This window comes from Dicentrarchus labrax, unplaced genomic scaffold, assembly GCF_905237075.1.
Source record: "Dicentrarchus labrax unplaced genomic scaffold, dlabrax2021, whole genome shotgun sequence".
Classification (NCBI taxonomy): Eukaryota; Metazoa; Chordata; class Actinopteri; family Moronidae; genus Dicentrarchus; species Dicentrarchus labrax.
This window is the reverse complement of record NW_026136721.1, coordinates 12,420,070-12,441,832: the sequence shown is the minus strand read 5'-3', so window position 1 is coordinate 12,441,832 and position 21,763 is coordinate 12,420,070. Positions and strand designations below refer to the sequence as shown.

Here is a 21,763-nt window from a genome sequence, read left to right as displayed (position 1 = left end):
GCTAGGGGAGGAGCATATTGTGGTAAGTGAGTATGTGGGTGTGTGGTGGTGCACGTGTTCCATTTGCACATGTATGTAGAGATGTTTCAATGAGAGCAGGTAAATAATGCACGTGTTTCTGTCCACATGACAACATCTGCTCATCAAGGATGAGATGGTGGATTGTTCCACTGTAAGTAAGGCACGGCTATGCAGAAATGTTGTCGGTTTAAGGTTTTGGTATCACTACTTTCTTCAGGTGGTTTCCAGAAAGTTGGTTATGAACTATGCTAAATGGTGCAGGCATTGCCCCCCGAATCCCCACGTTTGTTCCTGTAGGAAGCAAGTGGTGAAAGACTTACACAATAAATCAATTATTAAACTTTTGACTTGTTTAAGTCAATGATAAAGAAAACTCACCAAACATTTTAATTCAAGTGTCTCAAATGTGAGGATTTGCTACCCCACTCAAATGTGTATTGTTTTAAATTGAATGTCTGGGATTTATTTATTTGCAGCCCTACATGTACAGTAAGTTAGATAAGACATACCAGGCTGAAAAACCCTGAACCAGAAGATACAATGATCAGATCACCCATAAGAATAGAATTTAATGTTTTCATCTGAGTGTTGGTCTCTATTATTTTTATTTTTTTAATGTTCATAGTTATATATTATAATCACCTGATGTGAAGTGTGTTTTCTCTTATCTCAGTTTTATGGATATGCACGGTAACTTCAAATGTATTAGTTTAGCATATAAATCATAATTCAGACAGATTGAACATTGTTATTAACAGATGACTGTTACTTGGGGCATTACTGTTCCTGTCTTCAATCAACTAGCCCTCTGCTAGTTTATTGGCCTGGTCACAGGGGTATGGATCTGTGACACCAAAGTTATCTGAGCTCTGCTGAACACACCTTTGGTTTGAGTCATCACTGGTGCTTTTTCTGTAAAACTGTAACACATACAACTGAACAAAACAAATAGTCAAATTTCCCAAATTTTATTTTTCATCTGTTAAATATACAATGTTTCTCATACAATCATTGAGTTGGAATAAAAATTTCAAGATGCATACATAAGAAAACACAACAGCATCGAGCAAGTGTGAAATATTGTCCTCTGTTTTGTTTTTCCTCTTCATATAACGTGTTATAAAGGGGAGGGATGAGGTGCCATCCCCCCATGCCACGTGGCTTGAGAAAAAGCTGCTTGCCAGCAATTAAATACATGTCAAACAACAAATACATTCATTGTTACGAGAAAGGTCGATTTTTGACAGCATTCACTCGTATTGAAATGTTTAGGAGCAAGAATCTGTATAGAAACCGTAAACAGATTACATTCAAGCAATGCATTTATTTCTATTCCTCTTCCTCCGGATTTCATATTCAAGTTTCAACAATAGTCTTTTCTTGAGGCTTTTAAATATTCCTTCCACAAACAGATTTTGGCAGTAGTGAGAGTTGAAGACACTGGGTTTGTGTTTGTTCAACAGATGTGGTTTTGAACACTAGCACTGGGTAAACAGTGGTTTGACCCAGTTGCGTAGCACTAGTCAAACACTTCCAGCAGTGCAAATGCACATCTATATTTTAATCAGTAATCCTACAAGGCAAAGCAAATATTTTAAGACTTCATCCCAGACCAGGAACGCTGTCCCAGATTTATAAAACATCACTTTCTGGAGAGATTTGTAAAACCAATCCTTCAGATTCCCAAACACTACTGGACCACAGATCTGTTAGTTAGTGGTTGGTAAGTGCTTGTTCTTTGGCCATTAGCCCCACTAAGTAACCTTGTGAGAGACTTCAGTAGGTACTCGGTGGGTAAAAAAAATCCTTTCTGCCTCCTAACAATAAACAAAGCCTACCTCTGTGAAAAAGCCGATTATCCAATCAAGTCACCATGGTAACCACAAACAGCCCCAAGGTCTCTGAGAGACACTGGTATGCCAATCTCTTCAGCTCCCATGATTCTCTGCACTCTCTTCACAAAATGAGGAATGGACCTGAACCCAATTTTGCCTTTCTTACTTTATATCATCCATGTGCTCCTTTTCATTTCTCTTCTTGCCAAAGAAATACGAGCAGTCTCCAGTGCAATATTCACATCTTCTCCCTCACTTTCTGACTTCAGGACCCAAAAAAAAGAGCCATTGCAGACATCTCCTCTTCTTCAGCCCTTTACCAGGAGGAGAAAAAGGGGCGCTTGCAGTGGAAAGTTTGTGTGAAGGCGTTGCCAAGTGTGACCACGCGTCCCTGGCCCGAGCGGCTGCGCTCTACTACCACCCGAGGCATCTGCACAAGCTGGATGGGGCTCTTCCCATCCTTCAGAGCTTGGGTCAGGTTCAGCACCTGGTGACAAACAGGGTTCATGATGTATGAAATATAGAAACATTTAGAAATCACACATTGTAAAAGAGATGTTAGATAAAGCGTGGGTCACTTTTCAGTCTGAGTACTGGTGCATTGGTTGTATTTGAGTGCGTGTGAGATCGACCTATGAAATCTGAAGCAACGTGGATAATGAAAGTATAATCTACTCTGTTGAAAAATGACATCAACAATTAATCAAAATGGTAATGATTCTTTGTCTAATCAATTAATAATTAATATTAATTAATAGCAATAGAAGACAGCATCATGGTGCCTAAATAGTAAAAAAAATGTCTGTCTGCTGTTGTCCACTGTAATGATTCTGCTATAACACACTCAGTGGTCATTAATCCAAAGAGGTAAAAGAACAGCTGAGGAGCAGAACAGAAAGACAAGAGGAGCAGGGCAGTAGACAGGGGCGGAGGGTGAGATATTAGGTTAAGATGGGTGGTGATAAGGAGAGCAAACAATGGAAGCGACTGAAAGTAGGGCACGGGAGAGAAAGGAGAGCAAGATAGGATATAAAAGGAAAGAACAAAATAGAGGACACAATGGAGAAAGAGAAAGTGCACAAAGACTGATGGGAAAAACAGTCAGAAAAACTCACCTGACCCCTCATGACAGACATCTGTCTCTCAAACATGGTTTTGTCAAAGCCTTTATCCGTCTGAAGAGAAAAACAATACCGCCCATTAGCAGGTGTCCTGGGTCATTACATTCAGAGTCCATGTTACTTTGCTGCCAGACAGTTGTTTGTTTACATGGCCATTGAAGAGCCGAGCCATGAGGTGTCTTGTACCTTGAACATCTCATAGAGGTCTTCACAGAGGTCCTGGACAAAGTTCATGTCAGAGAGGCGGGACAGCACCAGGTCTCTGGTCTCCTGGGAGAAGGCCACCTTAGCCTGGGGGAGCCATGCCCAGTGGAACGGGTCTGATAGAACACAACAATACAGCTGATCAAAAGCTCTCACAACACACTGTGTGACCTTAAACAACCTTTACGTGCCACTACAGTCACAGCTGTCCACACCGTTTCATACTGTGTTCTTTACTAACACTCCTATTTTGCCAAAACAGAAAGGTTTTTACTCACTTTCTTGTTGAGAACTCAGACGAGAAGATCAATACCACCCTCATGTCTGTAGGGTCAACATGAAACTACAGCCAGCAGCTGGTTAGCTTAGCATAACCACTAGCCTGACTCTGTCCAAAGGAAACAAAATCCCCCCACCAGCATGTTATATCTTGTTTGTTTAATCCGTACAAAAAAAACAAAATGTTTTTATTTTTTGTGGATTGATCTGCTCGTCTAAATCTCAGCAAGAAGAAAACAAATAAGCACAGTTCTAACTATTCCTTTAACAAATTTTCATGACCTGATTGAGAACAGCTTTAAAATAAAATAAAACAAAGAAATGTCATTTAAATACTTTCATTATGTTGTGCTCTAGTAACTTGTCATGTTACAGACTAAATGACAAAACAGTAATGAATCCTGGATGAAAGTCAATAGCTGTTGTGTTACTAGTAAGGACGTGGTGCTGACAGAGACGGCAAGTAGCTAAGACAGATCATGAATGAAGAGAGGTGAGGGAGGAAAGAGACCAACATACAGGCTCTCCATTCGTCCGGGTGTTTAAAGGGGAAGGCCAGGCCGTTGTCGATGGCTGCGATTTTGATGCAGGAGTCTGAACTGCTCTCTGACCACTCTGCATCCTGCAGCAAGGGGAGAGAGGATCGGAGACGTCACCTGACTGAGTGAATGATTAATGACTGATAGCCAGTTATTGATCACTGTCCAAAGGCCTGATTAATTGAACAGACAGATGACAAGCTTTGCTCATTTGTCTATACACTGCAAATAATGATTGATGATGGGGAGTCAGATAGGGTTCTGGTTGCTATAACCAGTAAACTCCCTGGAGCGCTGGTTTGTTCCAGACCTGCACTATCTATTGTTTGTCTGTGTGGGCCCCTGTGTGTCCCCCTGTGTGCCCTGTCTGTCAATGAGTGACAGGGCATGAAGTACACAAGTGTGTAAGTGTTTGTTTAATCTTTTCTGTGTGTTTCCTATGATGAAAATGTATCAACATATCAGCAGTTCTATTGCTTGAACCAGAATTTGCTTTATGATCAGTCTGGACACACCTTAAGTACACGTAGATTTAACCTCACCTTTTGTCCCTCTCCTTCTCCGGGCTTCTCATACTTGATCAACCAGTTATCATTCCCCCGATCTGTGGAGGAAGACAAAGAGAAAATAGAACTAAAGGAGTGTAGAGTAAGATGAAGTTTCCATATGAAGAAACGTAGGTGGGGACAGAGAGCACAATAACAGTCACAAAAACTACTGGCTATGATAAGCAGCACACTAATTAACTTGCAAATATGCTGACAATGTCTGCAAGCAGCTATGAAGGGCAAAAGTAAACTCATACCAAAAGTTCTACGAAGAGGAAGTTTGACTGATGGACCATGTTATGCAACACTGTTAAAATGTCAACACAGGCACACCCTCACCTGTGTTCCTAATAACATAGTCCAACACTACAAGCCGCTCAAACTGTGACTGCAGCTGCTTCCTGATGTTCTCGGGTAGAGGTTCTGCCTCGAAGCGCCGCAGCCAGTAATCTGCTTCACGGTACCCCTCCACAAACAGCTGAAAAGAGCCCACCTGGAAACAAACACAGCACCATGGAACACATCACGGATACATAGGAAAAAAATCATATTGTTCTGAAAATTGTAGGCAGTTTGATTATATGGTAATGATGTGGTGTGGTGCAATGATGTAACATGTAAAACTGTGACGTCAACAGGCTGAAGTATCAGCAGTGCATGAAATAGGAAGCCAACTTCCTCATACTACTACCGTCACACATTTTTTCAGCCAACTTTTCACAGCATCTACAGCACTATACATCATAAAGAAGGCTGCCTCAGACGTTGCTGTACATGTTTTTTATTAAATGCTATAACTGGCACTGGCTGTGAGTATAGTACACTATAAAAGGAGATAAGAATACCCAAATCACTGTTTGAAAGACCCTGAAAAAACACCACGATTTAAAGCAGAGATGACGTTGATTCTTCCTCGGACCTATTTCTTTGAATAAACCTGTCATTTGAAGGAACACAAGGACAGACAGCGTGGCATTATTCCTTTTACTGTCCTTTGCCAGGGTTGGAACAGCAGCTATTCTGAGCCCTGCACTCAATGAGACAACAGCTCATTTATTACATAATGATGAGACATCAGACCATGTGTATGTGAAATTAAAAACTAAAAGAAAATGTTTAAATATGTTAAAAAAAACAAAAAGATGCTACTATTACTAGTAGTATATATTAGTATTTGTTCTAATTACACCATTTATATAGGCCTTCTCAAAATGCAGGGATATATCACACAGGAACAAGAAGAGTTTCCTGCTGATGCGTCTCACTGATTGCTCATACAAAACAGCTGAAAGTTGGTGACATTGGACTGTGAAGGGTTGCCGCTCTGTTACCTTGGGTGGGAGGCCCACTCTGTGGAAGCGTCGTCCCACCTTGGGGACTTTCTCTAAGGCATACTTTTTCCCCCTGGATTTGGCTCTGTCGATGGCGCTGTAATGGAACGTCTCACTAGCCAGATACACCACCTGATAATAAATTTTTAGTTTGATTTCAGTTAGACTGTGATGGCAAATTCAAAAACCTGTCAAATGTAATACCGTGCAGAGCCCCCACCTTTGTTCTCGGCACCACTCCCAGGCCCAGCTTGGTATCAACCAGTGAGGCAGCAGCCTCTGAGAGGTAACCCTGGTTAGGCAACAAGCAGCCTCGACCGAAACAACACGGACAGCACAGCTAATGAAAGCGAAAGAGACAGAGGGCAAGCAGGAAACATTGAGAAAGCTGCTTTTTGTGACACGTCTGCTTATACTCCTTCAGATGGTTTACACACAGATAAAACATTTGACAGTGTACCTTGTGAAAATATTTGGTCCATTTGGGGTTCAGGTGACCATAAGGTTCCTCTGACTTTGGTTTGAAAACACCAATGATTTTCTATAGAAAAAGGGAATGTTAAACAGTGTTATATCCAAATGCATTCATACAATGGGAAAATACAGCACACAGGGACATAATGATGACAGAACTTTTTATTTTTTGGGGACCTTTAAAAGAGAACCAGATTGAAGAACCACAGGCAAGACATGTAAAATTATAAGCAACAAATGTAAAGTGACAGAGATGCTGCTAACAAGTTAGGGATCAATATCCTTTCCTTGGAGCGTACATTAAACTTGTTAATGTGATGCTAATCATGCATGCTGGCTATCTGTTATCGATGTGAGCATCACTGGCTGCATTATTTAGCCAGCCTCCACTGATTCTTCCTCCTGTTCACTTTCCAGCTCCTCGCCTCCTGTTCACTCCTTTCAGCTGCTCGAGAGCCATGAAGAAGCAGGGAGCTTACATTAAGGCCCGGATTATAAAGCCAGGATTTTAAAAAAAGTTGGATAAATCTGAATGGGGAAAGGGAATAAATCTTAAAATGTCAAATTTTTTAAAAAAAAGAAGAAGCTGTCTCACCCCTTTTGGGTCTTTGACAAAGTAGCTCCCACTGGAACCCTGGGAAATCCTCTCTGGAAAGACACCATTCTCGATAGCTTGTTCCGCCCTTTGGATAATATCTGCAAACTCGGGATCGTCAGGGAAATGGTTGAAGTCCCCACTGTTGGTACCTAGGACAAAAGATCAGATTAATATTCATTCATAAAATTTACACCGTGGGCAACCAGACTGGGATGAGGTAAAATATAACAGAACAATGATATAGCATCATCATACCACTTCCAAAATACAACATTAAAGTTAAAGGTAAAAGACAAAAAAAAAATATCTGAAATGTTTTTAAACAAACAATACAGATTTTAAAAAATCTCCCAAAATACAAAAACTGCATAAACCTTCTGATCATTTATGTGTGTGTACAATATTAACAGAAAATTATAATTCTCATCAACATGATGTATATATCTATCCTTGTGCACCTATCTAAAGGTCAGTCTTTTCCATCTAGTGTTTCTCCTCTAATAACCCATTTCACTGTGTCATATTATGCACACAGTTTGTATGTGAGAGGCAACTGGAGCCATCCACCCATTCTCTAAAGCGCTTATCCTGTTCAGGGTCATGCAAGGCTGGAAATGTTGTCAGCACCCACTGGGTGAGAGGTGGGGTACAACCTGGATGGTGGCTAGTCTATCACACACACACACACACACACACACACACACACACACACACACACACACACACACACACACACACACACACACACACACACACACACACACACACACACACACACACACACACACACACACACACACACACACACCCCTTTTAGATCACTATTTCACCAAACCTGCCATATAAGTTGACAACAAACAGACCAAATGCAAACAAACCTTCTTGCCTTCAAGCTAAATGAGTGACCCTGCCATTTGTCAAAAGTTGCATTTCTATTGCCTTGCAGATCTAATATAATTATCTGGACGTGACTTCTTTCTGATATATGGGGTGCCAATTGTTTCTTTGATGAAGGCCCAATCATGTGACGTAACATGTTCTACCTTCTCCTCCTCACACAGGGCAGAATAGTCAGCTGAGACAGAAAGGCTCCACTCCATATGCTCTGTATCAGTCGCACTAAAGTCACAGTGGGATGCGGGGAGGGATGAAGGGACAGACACATGGAGGCGGGGAGGAAGGGGTGGGGGTGGACAAAGGGACGGGAGGACAGTTAACATGCCATTTGTCACAGAGAGATGAGGAGAAACAAAGATGGCTTTGAAGCTAATTCACTTGAAGGAGGGCTGAGAGAAGCTAATTAAAAAGGAGGATGTAGAGAATGGAAGGATGGAGATGTGCTAAAATTACATTAGGGACCAGGGTTATTTAAAAGAAGATACAGGTCAGGGTTTTGCTAACCATGTGCCCCACTTAGAGCTGATCAAATATATTAAAATGTCCTATCATAGTCTGGAGTCAATTTGAGCCTTTTACTGAGCAGGGGCCTCTAAATGACTTCCATCCACACTGTTTCTGTTCCCATGTTGGTTGATTAGTGCCTTCATGTATAGTTCATTTCCATCCACCTGAAAACCACCGACCTCAATATTATCACCAACATCTCTCTCTAAAAGCCACATACTACTGCATTTTTTATGTTTTCAAGGTCTGTGCCTGAGGGGCACCACGAAATTGAGCTAGGGCCTACCAAGGCTAGGTTGTGCTCGAGTTTTGTGCTTTATTTGGCACTGGGTAGGCCTTGTTTATACTGTGAAATTATTAAAATCACACCTTAAAAAGGGGGCCTAAATCACCAGATGATTTTAACTCTAACAGGTCAGATCATCCTACAGAGACAGCCGTCCTGATGAACCATTTTTCTGTAAAACGGACACACAGTCACAGTTTATACGAGTAGAAAAGATCTTTTTGGTGGTCTACAGACAAGCTGATTGGGACAACAGATGCAAATTAGCTGTTAGCTCACTTTGGTGCAATTACTTTTAATTGTGTGCTGTCCCAGCAAAAATAAACAAACAAAACAAGAAAAATTAAAAACAGCTTAATCTTGACTTTTATGTGGGAATAATATGCTGTCAACACAGAGCTAAAGATAGATGGTGATAAAGTCCTGCTGCATGCCTCTGATTTACAACACAATGCATTTGTGTGTAAGACAGAGTTGACACAATATTTTATCTGCATCATTTAATTTCCAACAATAGATTCAGTCGGTTTATTCAGCTGTCTTGCCTGATGAAGGATGTATGCTTGTGCTGGATTGTACTGTTGATGAAAGTCTATGATAATGTCACTGTGCAGTGTTACTGCAGGAGGCAGGAATATCTCTCTCTCTTTCCATTATTCTCACCCTGCAGAAAGCTGGGGTGAAAGTAAACACACACAGACACTTCCTCTCTCCCAAATTCATCATCATCATGTACTGTACTGGACTACAGAGTGTTTGCATGTCTGTCTGCGTGTTTGCTTGCACAAAGGCCTTATGCATATTTAATGTCGGTCTCTCGCAGTCCTTGGTCAGTTAATGGGCTCACCAGAGCTCTTTCACAGCCCGAGTGCAGCTCCCTCTGAGAGACCTGCTGACCTGCAGCACACAGTGTGTTAGATGTCGCAGCACTGCACTAAGGGTTACTGCTAAGATGTGTGGTGACACTGAATTTTACACACAACTTTATAGTTGAGTCCTTGCAACCTTGCTTGCTCTACTTAATACACATTAACAATAAGTGTCCTATGCTTAGACAGTTACATGATTAAATATTTCAATGTATGCAAATGTATGAAGATTAAATGTTTTTTGCATAACTTTAAATAAGATACTTCATTGCTTGCTGCACACTAGTAACGGTACTCGTGGACAATGGACATGGGGCATTATATGGATGTAAATTTTAGCTGAAAGGACTCACATGGTCTGGGGTCATGTTGAGTGTGATAAGCATGGAAGAATGTAACTGTCAGAATTTGCCATGGAGATTGTCGTGACATTTTATATCATACAGAGCGAAACAGTACCACAGCTCTTTGGAATGTTTGTGGCTCCTAATTTGTAATGCACTGAATAAAAACTGTGTTGTAACTCTAGACCTGAACACGATTATACTAAAAGGCCAACGGAAATGGGACACTAACGCCTGCGATTTCAGGTTCAGCGTGTCTACCTGCGGCCTAGATTTCTGGCCCTGATAGACAGACCAATAGAAGTGAATAAGGAAACAAATGCTCCAAAACTATGTTGCAAGGGAGAAAAAAGGTGGGCGGTGTGAGGGGGAGAGGTGTTAAATCCAATTAGCAGTCAAGTCAGAATATATGCAGCTTCCATGGTGACTAGATCACCTTTTCTTTGTTTTCCCATTACCATCTTTTTTACTTTTTACAGCCCAAAACAAATCTAGTGCTGAAAATGTGTAAGACTTACAACGGATAACCAACTAAACAATACATGGACAAAAAATAGATTCTGTTAGCCTCCTTTTTGAGTCTTTACCTAGGAGGACATCTGCATGGAAACCTAAAAACCTGCTTAATCTGCATTGGCACTAACAGAGGAGAATTAAAACACTAGGGGGGGAAAAAAACCATATTATGTTACATTATGAGCGTGTGATTCAAGGCTGTTTGATAGTAAGGGCATTTTACAACTGATGACTAACAACTGTACTCGTGGCTGTCACCAGGTGAAAGAGCCAGCTCATATCATCCACATGGACGATAACATGCAGCTATTACATCAGCTCACTGGAAAAACACACAAACACAAGCTAAATGCTTTCAGTAGAGCAGGACTGTATGGATAGTTTTCATAACATTCACAGAGATGCTTAGAGACCAGGCGTACTCTTCCACTGTGCTGAGGCAACAACTTATTAGTTTCTGTCCTATCAATATATGTTGGTTCCCCACATAAGGGAGACCCTCAAGGTCCTCTCCCAGAGGTGAGCCACAGTGAACTGGTGAACACTCCTCAAAGGGCTTGCATAACATAAGAATGTTTTTCCCCACGTTGCATTCACTATTATCTATGCACTTAACCTAACCTAGTTATCAGCCTGAAACATATGCGTCAAAAAAACCCAAACAGGCACGTACCCCCACTAGCTGCCCTAGCTGGCATTTATCCAACAGTACTTACTTTAATCAGATCTCACAAGCACTGATCCAAAGCAATTACCTGGGGAAGCCAAGGTGTCTTTATCTGACGACGAGCTGTGTCTGTTCCGCCTGCTCCGCTTCTCTCGTACACCCCGCGGAGACGACGAGCTTCCTGCTAAGCACGGCAACAACAGCGCCTCTTCGCCGGAGCCGTCCGTCTCCAGCTCGGTCAAAACGCTCTCACAAGAGTCCGAAATACGGACGGCGACTCCAGGGTTCCCCGCAAGCCCCAAACCTAACCTGTTCCTGTCAAATAATACCGCTGGAGGGTCTAAAGAGTGAAAGTTACACTCCGAAGCAGGCACCGCTGTTGCTCCGGTGTCCAGTATGGGCTCGCCGGTCTCTGTCTCTGTCGGGTCGCATTCTGACATCATTGTCGCTCAGTTTTTAATACATACAGTTACACATACGTTGAATTACATTGAATTTCCTTTAAACTGTCAGCCTTCCATTTTAAACAAACCTTTCTTTCCACTAGAACATAAAGCCCAGATAAATTATTCGAAAGCAGCTGCTTTCGCTCACTGATATGTCCACATAATCCGCCAAGCTCGTCTGCGCTGCTTCCTCTTTAGATCACTGCGCATGCGCTGCACAAAAGAACACCGTTGGTTTAAGTTGCCTTCAAGTGCTCTTTGTGAAATCCGAAAAAAGCGGAAATTGACGACGTAAGCAATTTCTCGGTTAAATTCGCTCTTGACTACAACACCCGGCAGCGAACAGTTCTCTGACAAGGTGTTCTATAGAACATGTCAACTTCACATGCTTAGATTATAGCTCATTTATATTATATATTAATATAACGCAAATGTGAGTTGCGTCAGTAAGTTTAATTCGGATCCTCTTGGCCTGCTTTGAAACCAGTTTTGCACTAAAAACACATCCTCCCTCGGCTTTCTCTGTCTCTTCCGCCTCTTATTTTAAGAAAAACTTACATTGTAAACTAACAAAGCCCCATATAAAGCTTAATCTATAAAGCTACAGTAACATCATGTCTAATTCAGCTCAACTGAGTCAGTAGCCTATCATTGTATATGCGCACGAATAGGTCACATTACAGGTTCATTCCGAAGAATTTCCCCAGACCCTGACGCAAATAAAATGTATTTCAGCTGTGGTTAGACTTTTTTTTTTTTACTTTTTATGGGTCAAACTTGTGTAATTTAAAAGCGACGCTCTGTTACACAAACAGCTGTTAGCTGAATGTTTAACTCATCGTCACACTTCTCAAAGTGTACTGATGCCTTCACTGTCCATTCATTCATGAAGCTGCTTGCCTTCCTTTGAAATGTAGCAGTATGGCCACTAGATGTCGACAGTGATACACAAATGCAGACTAGTTCAGAGTGTTGAGTCTCACGCAAAACGACTTTTCCTGAGAAACATACTTTATTCATGCCTTTTTTTCTTTGGTGCATTAAATGCTGCACCATATAGACCAGTTTTAAGTTGTAGGATCCCGTCAAAAGTCATCATTCTTCATGTTTGGCCAGCATAAGATATCAATCAATTTTATACGCTCCATTCTGAGACTCATGGTGGATTAATGCAGGTTGAAGAAGCCCTGCTTTACCTTTGCTAGGCTAAATACAGTAGTTTTCTGTTCATTTATTTTTCTTTTCCCTCTCTCTTCCTGTCTCCCCAATAAGTTGCTTCCTCTTTTCTCTAAATTCTCACAGTGCCCCTCAGTCACCCAGCACCCAGAGCACCTCCCCTTTAACCCTCAGCACCTCCCCACCTATATCTGGGCCCCTCCACTACCACCAACAACTGTCTCCCTAATAAGAGAGTGCTGAAACACATGCAAATGAGCCGTCAGCCAGCTGGTATCACAGCAGTCATGTGATCTGTCAAGGTAGGGGGTTAGGGGGTGAAGGAGACATGGAAAGAGAGAGAGGGGGAGAGTGCAGGGATAGAAGAGGAGGGAGGATGAAGGAGGGATCTGGGGGGATAAGAAGGAGACAGACAGGTTCAAAGACATGCGGTAGACACATAGGCATCCCTCTGCCAGCTCTTTCCTAGATGTTAAAATAATCCCATCAGCCCCCTCTCCCTTTGCCCATCAGCTTTCTCCACACTGTTTCTGCCTCTGTCTCCTTTATCCTCTATACCCTTTATTTCTCTATTCCTCTGTCCTTCAAGGACAAATACCTGAAATGTCACTCGGGTGACACATGACACCTTACAAGGAAGCACATCAGCACACCTCACTCTTTCTCTATGTGTGTGTATGTGCGTGTCAAACCTGTGCTGTACTTCACCCACCACTGGGTGACAAGCCCCTGCAGGAGTCAAGGCACACTGCTGTACGTGAAAGCATGTGTGTGTGTGAGATCCATCTTTGCCTCACTGTAGCACCCATTCCAGCAGATTCTGCTGGCATAAGGTCTGGTTTACTCTGCCAACAGCAACCACCCTCATCCATTCCTTCTTCCTTCTCCTTTCCCCTGGCTGCTTGTTGAGGGAGAGAGGGACAACCCTATAGCTCAACTCATTTTTTTTTAATGTGCATGTGTGTTGTCTGTGATTAGAGTATTTGATGTGATTTGTTAGTGTCTGTGAGCAAATACACCCTGCCATGCCAAATATGAGCATGTGGGCTCCTGCACAGAGACTGAGAGACACCAGGGTTTGACATCCAAATCCAAAAAATGCATTTATTAATTAATACTGACTAACATTCAAAAACCATTTACATTATAAAAGTGAACATTCACATACACCTGGCATCAAATGGTCATTACACATTTATAAATATATGATTTTGTGGAAGTGTAAATGATAGCCAACTATCATTCATATTTATCTATTAATTTTCTAATTTCTGGCTAATAAACAGGTCCCACAGGTCTTTTGTATGTCAGTGTTTGTCCATTTTGGCTCAGTCTGTAGTTCGTTGAGGAGCTGCACTGTGCCAGGGCAACCAGTCACCAGGACCAGTCACCTGTTACCTGTTAAGAGAGATTCACACAGAGAAAAGACATTCAGAAATTGCATTTGTGTGTGTGTGTGTGTGTGTGTGTGTGTGTGTGTGTGTGTGTGTGTGTGTGTGTGTGCTTTCATTGTGGGCAGGCAGTACCTCTTGGACCAAACATCTTCAGGTAGCAGTGTGAACAGTATGGCTTCTCGTCATACTGAAACACAATCAGCAATGCATATTTACTGCATCATCCTACTCATTCATTCAATCACTTTTTTTTATTATACATAATCCACATATACCTCAGCATGTTGACCAGCTGTGAGCTGTCTGTTGCACTTTTGACACTTCAGGCACAGAGGGTGGTAGTCCCTCCCTAAGGACCTCTTCTTCTCACCTGTAGCAAAGAAAAATGAGGACTGTGTTACTGAGAGGCAGGGCAGGACATTTTTTAATGGATATTTCACAAAGAAATTTTCATTTGCACACATACACTCTGTATTTTTACAACATCACATCTAAATTATTTTGGAATGTGGCACAATCACTTAAATTAGATGAAAATATTTTTCTTTTTTCATTTATTTTTGAAGCATCTGGTTCAGAGTACAGACTTTCATCAGTACACATAGACTGGAGAGTGTGGTGCTGGAGGAAAAGAGGTAAGTAGGCCAGGTCACATCAGAGAATTTGTACTTACCGGGCACGTAAATAGGAAAGTAAAACTAGCAGTATAAAAAAAAACCCACAACAAAATAGGCTAGAAATAGTTAGTTTATGTGCTGTTGTGACTCTAATAATGAGGTCTGAGTGTGGGTGAGGACTTGACTAAAAGAGACAGAAGGTAAGGAGGAAACCCAGAGAGCAGCATGCAAGCTTGTTTGGCTAGACCCACATCCTGTTGTTCTCATGGATACATGTGCACGCGTTTGTGTGTGTTTGAAAGAGAAGGAGAAAGCCAGAGACAAAGAAGAGTGAAAAGCCTACTTTTTATCCTCCAAACAGGGAATAGATCCCAATATATCAGCAAAAAGACCTCCCAAACCTTTGCAGCACTTGAATGGATGGATGGAATATCAAAACCCATTTTTTAAAGAAGATATTTTAACTTGTCATAGCAGCTAAAGCACAAGTTTTAAAATAATGTCTCAGTTCCATTTAGAGGTGTGTGTATGTGAGTCAGCACAACAACAGGGCCTTACTGGTACTTCTAAATGGAATGCAGCCACCGCTAACGTTATTAGTTGCACCTATGTTTGGCAGGTTGTAATTCTGTCGATCCCTTATTATTATTGTCCTTAATATATTTCACCTGCTCATCTTTTATCCCATAGATTTTTATGACGAGCTCTGTCATAATGGCACCACTTTAAAAAAAAAAAAACAGTTTTCTTATAAAATTTTTCTTTCTTTCTCTTTTTCCTGCTCAGGTGAAATAAGTGAAAGAAAGACATTGAAAGAGAGAGGGACAGCAAAAAAAAAATCTGAAAGAAATAGAGAACAAGACAAAGAGAGAATGCCAGACAGACAGTGGAAGACAGACATATAGAGTAAAAAATTAAAAAGATCACACTCACCAAAGTAAACGGGCTTCCCACAGATTGGACAGTAGCCTACCATGATATTTATTTATTGTACAGTGTGGGTGCGTGCACTAGCTGGTGGGGTGAGAAAAGATATCCTACGAGAACATACGAGTGCATAAGTGTGTGTGAACTGAAAATTGACAGGAAAGCCGTTAAACTGTAGATATGTCAGCGTCTTGTGAAGTCAAAACCAGGATGTGGTGAGTGAGACGTCACAGGAAGAGAGAAAATGTGATTTGAGAGGTAAATACTGTCTGTGGAAAAAAAGAGACAGGCAGCATCTTTAATCGCGTCTTCTATATATGATAACAGATATATAGGTAAATAGGAATCATTTTATTGTCAATTATGTATATGTTTATACAATTCTTTGAGTACCCAGTCATGACACTGGAAAGAAAGAAAGAAAGAAAGAAAGAAAGAAAGAAAGAAAGAAAGAAAGAAAGAGGGGTGAGGATAGAAGGGACAAAAACAGCTGTCAGCAGCTCAAATTCCCAGCTATCGTCTCTCCTTTCCTGCTGTTTTCACCCTCTTTTCTAGATTAAAACAAGGAGTTGATCCTTCCAATTGAAAAGGGAAACCTGACACTTGTGCCTTTCTTTCCTTCTTTCTGTCGATCCCCTCTCTCTCTCTCTCTCTGTCACATACTCACACATGCACACCCCTGCTCACTGACTCACACAGACACTCACCATACAGCTCTATACACACACACACACACACACACACACACACACACACACACACACACACACACACACACACAACTCACCAAAAAGGCTGCACTTCTCCTCAATGACATCACATAAAGAGGCTGCAGCCAAAGAGCAGAGGGAGAGACAGGGTGAGGTCGGGTTGGTTGAGGGACAGACGGGAGGGGGATGGGGGGGTGGAGGCTCTTATTCCCTCGGGATAGATGATGGAAGCAGACCTGGGGAGGGACAGGGGTGAGGAGAGATGACCGAGACAAGGATGGAGACAGTAGCAGGCCTCAGTTCAGCAGTGACAAAGAAGATGAACTCTGATGAACTTCGCAGAGCAGAACAGGGTCGCTGAAGTCAGTGTGGAAGACAAGCAAATGTCTGTGTGGTTCGATCCCTATCATTGTCAATGGGACTTGTTTCTTGCTTATAAATGTGACTGAAAGGGACGTACAACTGTATGATCGCAGGCAGGAAATTATAGTGGTGGAAGAAGAATTTAGATCTTTTGCTAAAGAAACAAAACCTCAAATAAAATTCCAAAATATGACATTTTACTGAAGTACAGTGCACAAGTATTCAAAACTGTTCTGAAAAATTTAATTACATTTTTGGATTACGATTACAGATAAATTACTGTAGGCCTGTATTCAGCATTTCACATTGTAGCTGGTTTGTTGTTCCCAAAACATTAAAGGTCTTGGGGAGTACTATTCTATATCTGACAAAAGTTGTAAAAAATCCAATAAATTGCCTAAAGTGATATCACTTGAATCAGTGTTGGTTGGGGTTGAAGACTAAAAGATTGAAAATTAATTTTGAAAATGAGAAAAATTCTGTTGGTGCAGAGTTACAAAGAAGTCAATTTACCCGACATCTGTAGCTGGCTCCTTATCTCTGCCTGAGGCTAGTAGCTGAACTAAACTGTGTTGCATTGTGGGTAAAGTAGGCACCCTGTTTTGACAAAGAAGGATGATGCATGGAATAAAAAAGTTAAAAAACAATCTCTGAATCTAAGCAAAAAAAAAAAAAAAATCATACTCATACGGGTAATTGTGTAACAAATTTACAAAGCAAATGTATGATAGTAATGTTAAAATTGAAAGAGTGAAATCCATTTCTGGGAATGATTATAGACAATAGATTATGCTGGAAAGTAGATGTCATAGTGTGTAAATACTGCATAAAGTGGACTTAAATCAAGCTTCTTGGTCACTTATACTTCCATACATCATGTATTAAGTGTGTGGAAACACATATGAAACAAATACAAATACAATCTTATACTTCAAAAGAGAACTAAGACTCCAAAAGAACTACTTATCAAGAACGCACTGTAAATGTAAGTCTCACAGCACAACAGCACAAATCCAGTATATATATATATATATATATATATAAAAAAAAAAAATACATTTTATATAATGAATTTATATACTGCTATGGTTTAATCTATAACAATGCATCATATTTTAAAAAACAGAACAAGTATTTAAACCTGTGATGTGCAAATTAACTTGCAACTGTTATATAGTGGAGTTAAAAAATACAATATTTACCCCTGAACTTATGCACAGTACTTGAGTAAATGTACTTAGTTTCTTTCCACCGCTGAGAAAACACATGCATATATATACATGTACCTTACAACATTTGTCATGCTTTGTGATTTTCTCAGCCCTCACGCATCACAAAAACATCTGCGTATCATTTCTGTTGCTGATGAACTTCAGAGGGCTATGATATATATGAAGTATTTCATCATTTGCATATTTGCTAGCATCCCTCTCCTGTGTGTCATGCTTTGCAGAGGGATGGAATACCAAGTAGCTATTTCATCTGACCAGCCTTCCCTACAGGATAACCTATCATGTCTCTCCATCAGCATTCATTGTGTGTGGACAGCGCTAGGAGAGTTACATCCTGAATCTGAGGCCTATATGCATGCGCAGCTTACAATGTATTTGAATGCAAATGATGATGTCATGAGTTGAACAGACAGCAGATAGTGAATGTGCACAAAAAGCACATATTGGAGTCAATAGAGCGAGAAGATTTCCACAGGTTGAATTAGATGAAAATGTAAAGGAAATTAAAAAGAGGGGAGCGGAGCATGGAGAAACAGAGGCGATGTAATTGTGAAATGGAGAGAGAAAGGGAACAAGAGGAGAGAAGAGAGGGGGCGTTAAAACCACATTTCCCAGAGGATCTTTTGGTAAGGCTGCGTTGAGAAAACTGCCAAAACTCTTAACACACACATTCCCGCACTGGCACGCACATATGCATGGTTGACTTCTGCCAAGTCATATGAGATACACCAACACACACTGGATAGAGGGACGTGGGAATATTTGTGTGTGTGTGTGTGTGTGTGTGAACAGGATTTATAGTAACATTTAGTGAGTGGTGGATACAGACAGAGCTCGGAGGAAAGAGAGAGAGGGAGAGAAGCATTGGCTCCTCTCCTCCGTCTCCTCTGGTGGGTTGGATCTTACTGAGGCCAAACCCTCCGACGCCGGCTTTGAGATTTGTGTGCGGGGGGGCACAGGAAGAGGCTCAAGAAAGAAAACGGCTGGAAGGATTCCTTCTTCCCACACATAAATGCACTCTTGATCACATGTGCGTACACATGAAAGTACACTCACACACATAGACACACACACAGAGCGAATAAGAAGCCTTTGGAAGGCTTCCTTTTCCCCCACTCACTCTCACACACCCACTCGTCATCACGTTTCAGTTCTTGGCATCCTCCTTTCTCCTCCGAGCCCAGAATATGACATGGCTTTGGGGTTGCATCTCAGCTGCATACACACAATCAGCCTCACAGTACAAGACATATGGCAAACAAAATCAAGCAGCATTTCAAACATTTGACAGACGAAGATAACCAAAGGACCACATGGTGATTTACTTTGCGGTACCTGTCTGAGGTACGGAGAAGAAACTTTCCTCTGATATTTTCATTTTGTCGATGTTAAAAATATCAGTTTTCATCACTTTTCCTTGCTTCTTTCAAATCCTCAGGCTGTCAACGAAAGGGAAACAGTTTAATATTTTTTTAACCAAGCCAAAGAAACCTCTCACCCTTTACCGTTTCACAGTCATTCTGGTGCTCATTTTGGAACAGCCGGTGGGATATTTTGGTATGTGCTGTGCACCATGGTGTGGCGAGCCATTTTTGGGGTGTGTTTTCCACAACTATCCCCCTCTGTGACTGCCTTTCTGGAGTCAGACGATCTAAAAGCTATAATCCTCTACTTAGGGTATCAACGGTTGGAAAAGTCAGGAAAATAAGTCCTTGTTTTTCACTATTAATCTGGCAAAGCCTATAAGTCCCCCTCATGCCTCTATGTAGTGATATGATTATGGCATGGCAACTATTACTACATGATTAGTAGCTGTGAGTAGCTGGGTCAGTCAGATTGCATTATGGGATATTCTGTTGTATGGTCTGTACAGAAGCTGCTGGAGGAAAGTTCTTTGTTTATGTGTTTATGTGTTTATGTGTTTGTGTGTGTGTGTGTGTGTGTGTGTGTGCCAGTAGCATAAATTACACAGGTGTTGATGCCACTCATCCTTTCAATTCTCTATAGGGCTGATATGCAATACCAAACACCAAACTTGAAATAGCCTATCATAAACACACACACGCAACAGAGACTAACACACACCATGCCATAAATACCAAGAACTAAATTTTGCCATCCATTTGTTTTTGTGATGCCATTAAGTCCAAGAGCTGCTTACCAAAAGAGAGTAAACATAGTAAAGGCCAAGATGAGATTTCTAATACATTTTGAGCCCAGCTAGGAAACATTGGTTGGTCCAACATTTTGGTGTTGGATACTATTGGATGGATGGCCTTAAAATGTTGTATACACTCACGGTCTCCAGAGGATGGAGCCTACTTTGGTGACATCCTGCATTTCACTCTAGTGCTTCTATAGCTTTTAGTGAAATGTCTCGACAACTATTGGATGGACTGCCATGAAATCAGGGACTGTTCATCTAGTGCCACCAGATGGTCACATAGACTGGCACCAATTTTGATACAGATATTCATGTCCCCCTCAGGATGAATTACAATAACATACTTTGGAGATTTCCTGAATTTTCCTCTAGCTCCATCATCAGTTAAGTTTCTTATGTGTGCAGTACTTTGGTTTATGACTAAATACATGAAAATCTAATGACATTCCCACAAGACATGTTAGCATGCTAAGGCGCTAAACTAAGATGGTAAACGCAATCAACATAGTACCTGCCTAACATCAGCATGTTAGCGTTGTTATAGTGTTATAGTGAGCATGTTAGCACGCTCATGTTAGCATTAGCTCAAACTAAATTTGGTTAAAATGTGTCGCATGTGTGACACACAAGACATTTAAAATATTTCCATTTTGATTGCAGCCATAGAAAACATGTCTTTGTTTGATTTAAATATTTTATCTAGTGTGAACATTATATAGCTTCAATGAAGAATAAGTGATATCACACAGTCAGACTGTAAAATAAGACGATTTTAACAATCTTAAAGGTACTTAAGAGGAAACAAAAAAAGGTTTAAACTGTGTATTGAGGGGATGATATGCTCATTATACACAACTGCAAACTTCCAGTCGGCCTCAGTCACTCAGCAGGGTTCTGAGTGTATAGCGCTCAGTTCTCAAGGCTGGTCCCACCTATTGTTTAGATCTGCTTGGGGAAACAGAAAGGCAGGCAGAAGGAAAGAACCTAATGTGTTGCTTCTTGCCTGTGCATTCTTGGCATAGCTCTTTGCCCTTTTCATTTTTTGACTGTGATTTTTTTTTCTCCCTTGCCTTAATAGTGAAGCCAAGGGTCCACAGCCAGCCAAGTCCCACCGCTCCAGTCTGGCTAAGCCACAGAAAGCTTGGCTTCCACTACACTCTGCTCTCTCTTTCTCTCTCTCTCTCTTTCTCCATGTATGACTACAGTATGCGTCTCTCTCTCTCTTTCTCTTTGTATGTTTCTCTATGTCGCTGTCCCTCCTATTTGTCTCCTTCCTTTCTGTTTTATTTTTTGTATCTGTCTACATTGGCCAATCTGCCTCTTTGTCTCAATTTCTCTTTTCTTTTTCTCTTGTTCTCTTCTAACAAACACACACACCACCCTCTCTATTTCCCTGCTTGTCAGTCTGTCACAGCCAGCGGACTGGTTTAGCAGGCGGGGTTCAGCTGGGCTCCACAAACACATGGCTCTCAATCTGCCTTCTTGTGTGTGCTGGAATGGTATTTCTTTTTCTGTGCTGTGTATGCTTTCTATTTCATCTTCCTTTGATTTTATGGACACGTTTAGAGAAAGTTAAATATTTTTGCTCTTATACATATGGCACGAGGCAGACATCATACTGTGTATGGCCATATGTGTTTCTTTTTTGTAGTGAACTTTGTATTTAGACACATTTTAACCCATTTGGATAATTTGAAA

The 21,763-nt window shown here is 41.1% G+C and overlaps 3 protein-coding genes across 3 annotated transcripts in view; 1 reads left to right on the top strand and 2 right to left on the bottom strand.

The window, feature by feature from the left end:
* LOC127354529 (neuronal acetylcholine receptor subunit beta-2-like) overlaps positions 1-21,763 on the top strand; it is a 141,386-nt gene that overhangs the window by 60,841 nt on the left and 58,782 nt on the right. The gene's annotated exons all lie outside the window — the stretch shown is intronic.
* Positions 974-11,689, bottom strand: pi4k2b (phosphatidylinositol 4-kinase type 2 beta). Its single transcript, XM_051384489.1, has 11 exons — positions 11,125-11,689; positions 6,948-7,099; positions 6,339-6,419; positions 6,099-6,218; positions 5,879-6,010; positions 4,887-5,040; positions 4,542-4,603; positions 3,980-4,082; positions 3,164-3,297; positions 2,972-3,031; positions 974-2,343 (listed from the first exon to the last, which is right to left on the bottom strand). The coding sequence occupies exons 1-11, from the start codon at positions 11,477-11,479 to the stop codon at positions 2,173-2,175; spliced, it is 1,524 nt and encodes a 507-aa protein (XP_051240449.1). The 5' UTR covers positions 11,480-11,689; the 3' UTR covers positions 974-2,172.
* zgc:195282 (uncharacterized protein LOC100192223 homolog) lies at positions 13,736-15,787 on the bottom strand. Its single transcript, XM_051384498.1, has 4 exons — positions 15,603-15,787; positions 14,328-14,422; positions 14,185-14,239; positions 13,736-14,056 (listed from the first exon to the last, which is right to left on the bottom strand). The coding sequence occupies exons 1-4, from the start codon at positions 15,643-15,645 to the stop codon at positions 14,046-14,048; spliced, it is 204 nt and encodes a 67-aa protein (XP_051240458.1). The 5' UTR covers positions 15,646-15,787; the 3' UTR covers positions 13,736-14,045.

What these genes read in the sequence shown, in the direction of transcription:
- pi4k2b (XM_051384489.1), bottom strand. Translation starts at nt 11,479, where the DNA reads ATGATGTCAGAATGCGACCCGACAGAGACAGAGACCGGCGAGCCCATA. An exon ending in GAGTGGGCCTCCCACCCAAG is followed by an intron (nt 5,041 to 5,878) that starts GTAACAGAGCGG and finishes GTTTGTTTCCAG; the next exon opens with GTGGGCTCTTTTCAGCTGTT. An exon ending in CTATGTTATTAGGAACACAG is followed by an intron (nt 4,604 to 4,886) that starts GTGAGGGTGTGC and finishes CTTCCTCCACAG; the next exon opens with ATCGGGGGAATGATAACTGG.
- zgc:195282 (XM_051384498.1), bottom strand. Translation starts at nt 15,645, where the DNA reads ATGGTAGGCTACTGTCCAATCTGTGGGAAGCCCGTTTACTTTG. An exon ending in TGGGAAGCCCGTTTACTTTG is followed by an intron (nt 14,423 to 15,602) that starts GTGAGTGTGATC and finishes TCTTTGCTACAG; the next exon opens with GTGAGAAGAAGAGGTCCTTA. An exon ending in CAGCTGGTCAACATGCTGAG is followed by an intron (nt 14,240 to 14,327) that starts GTATATGTGGAT and finishes ATTGTGTTTCAG; the next exon opens with TATGACGAGAAGCCATACTG.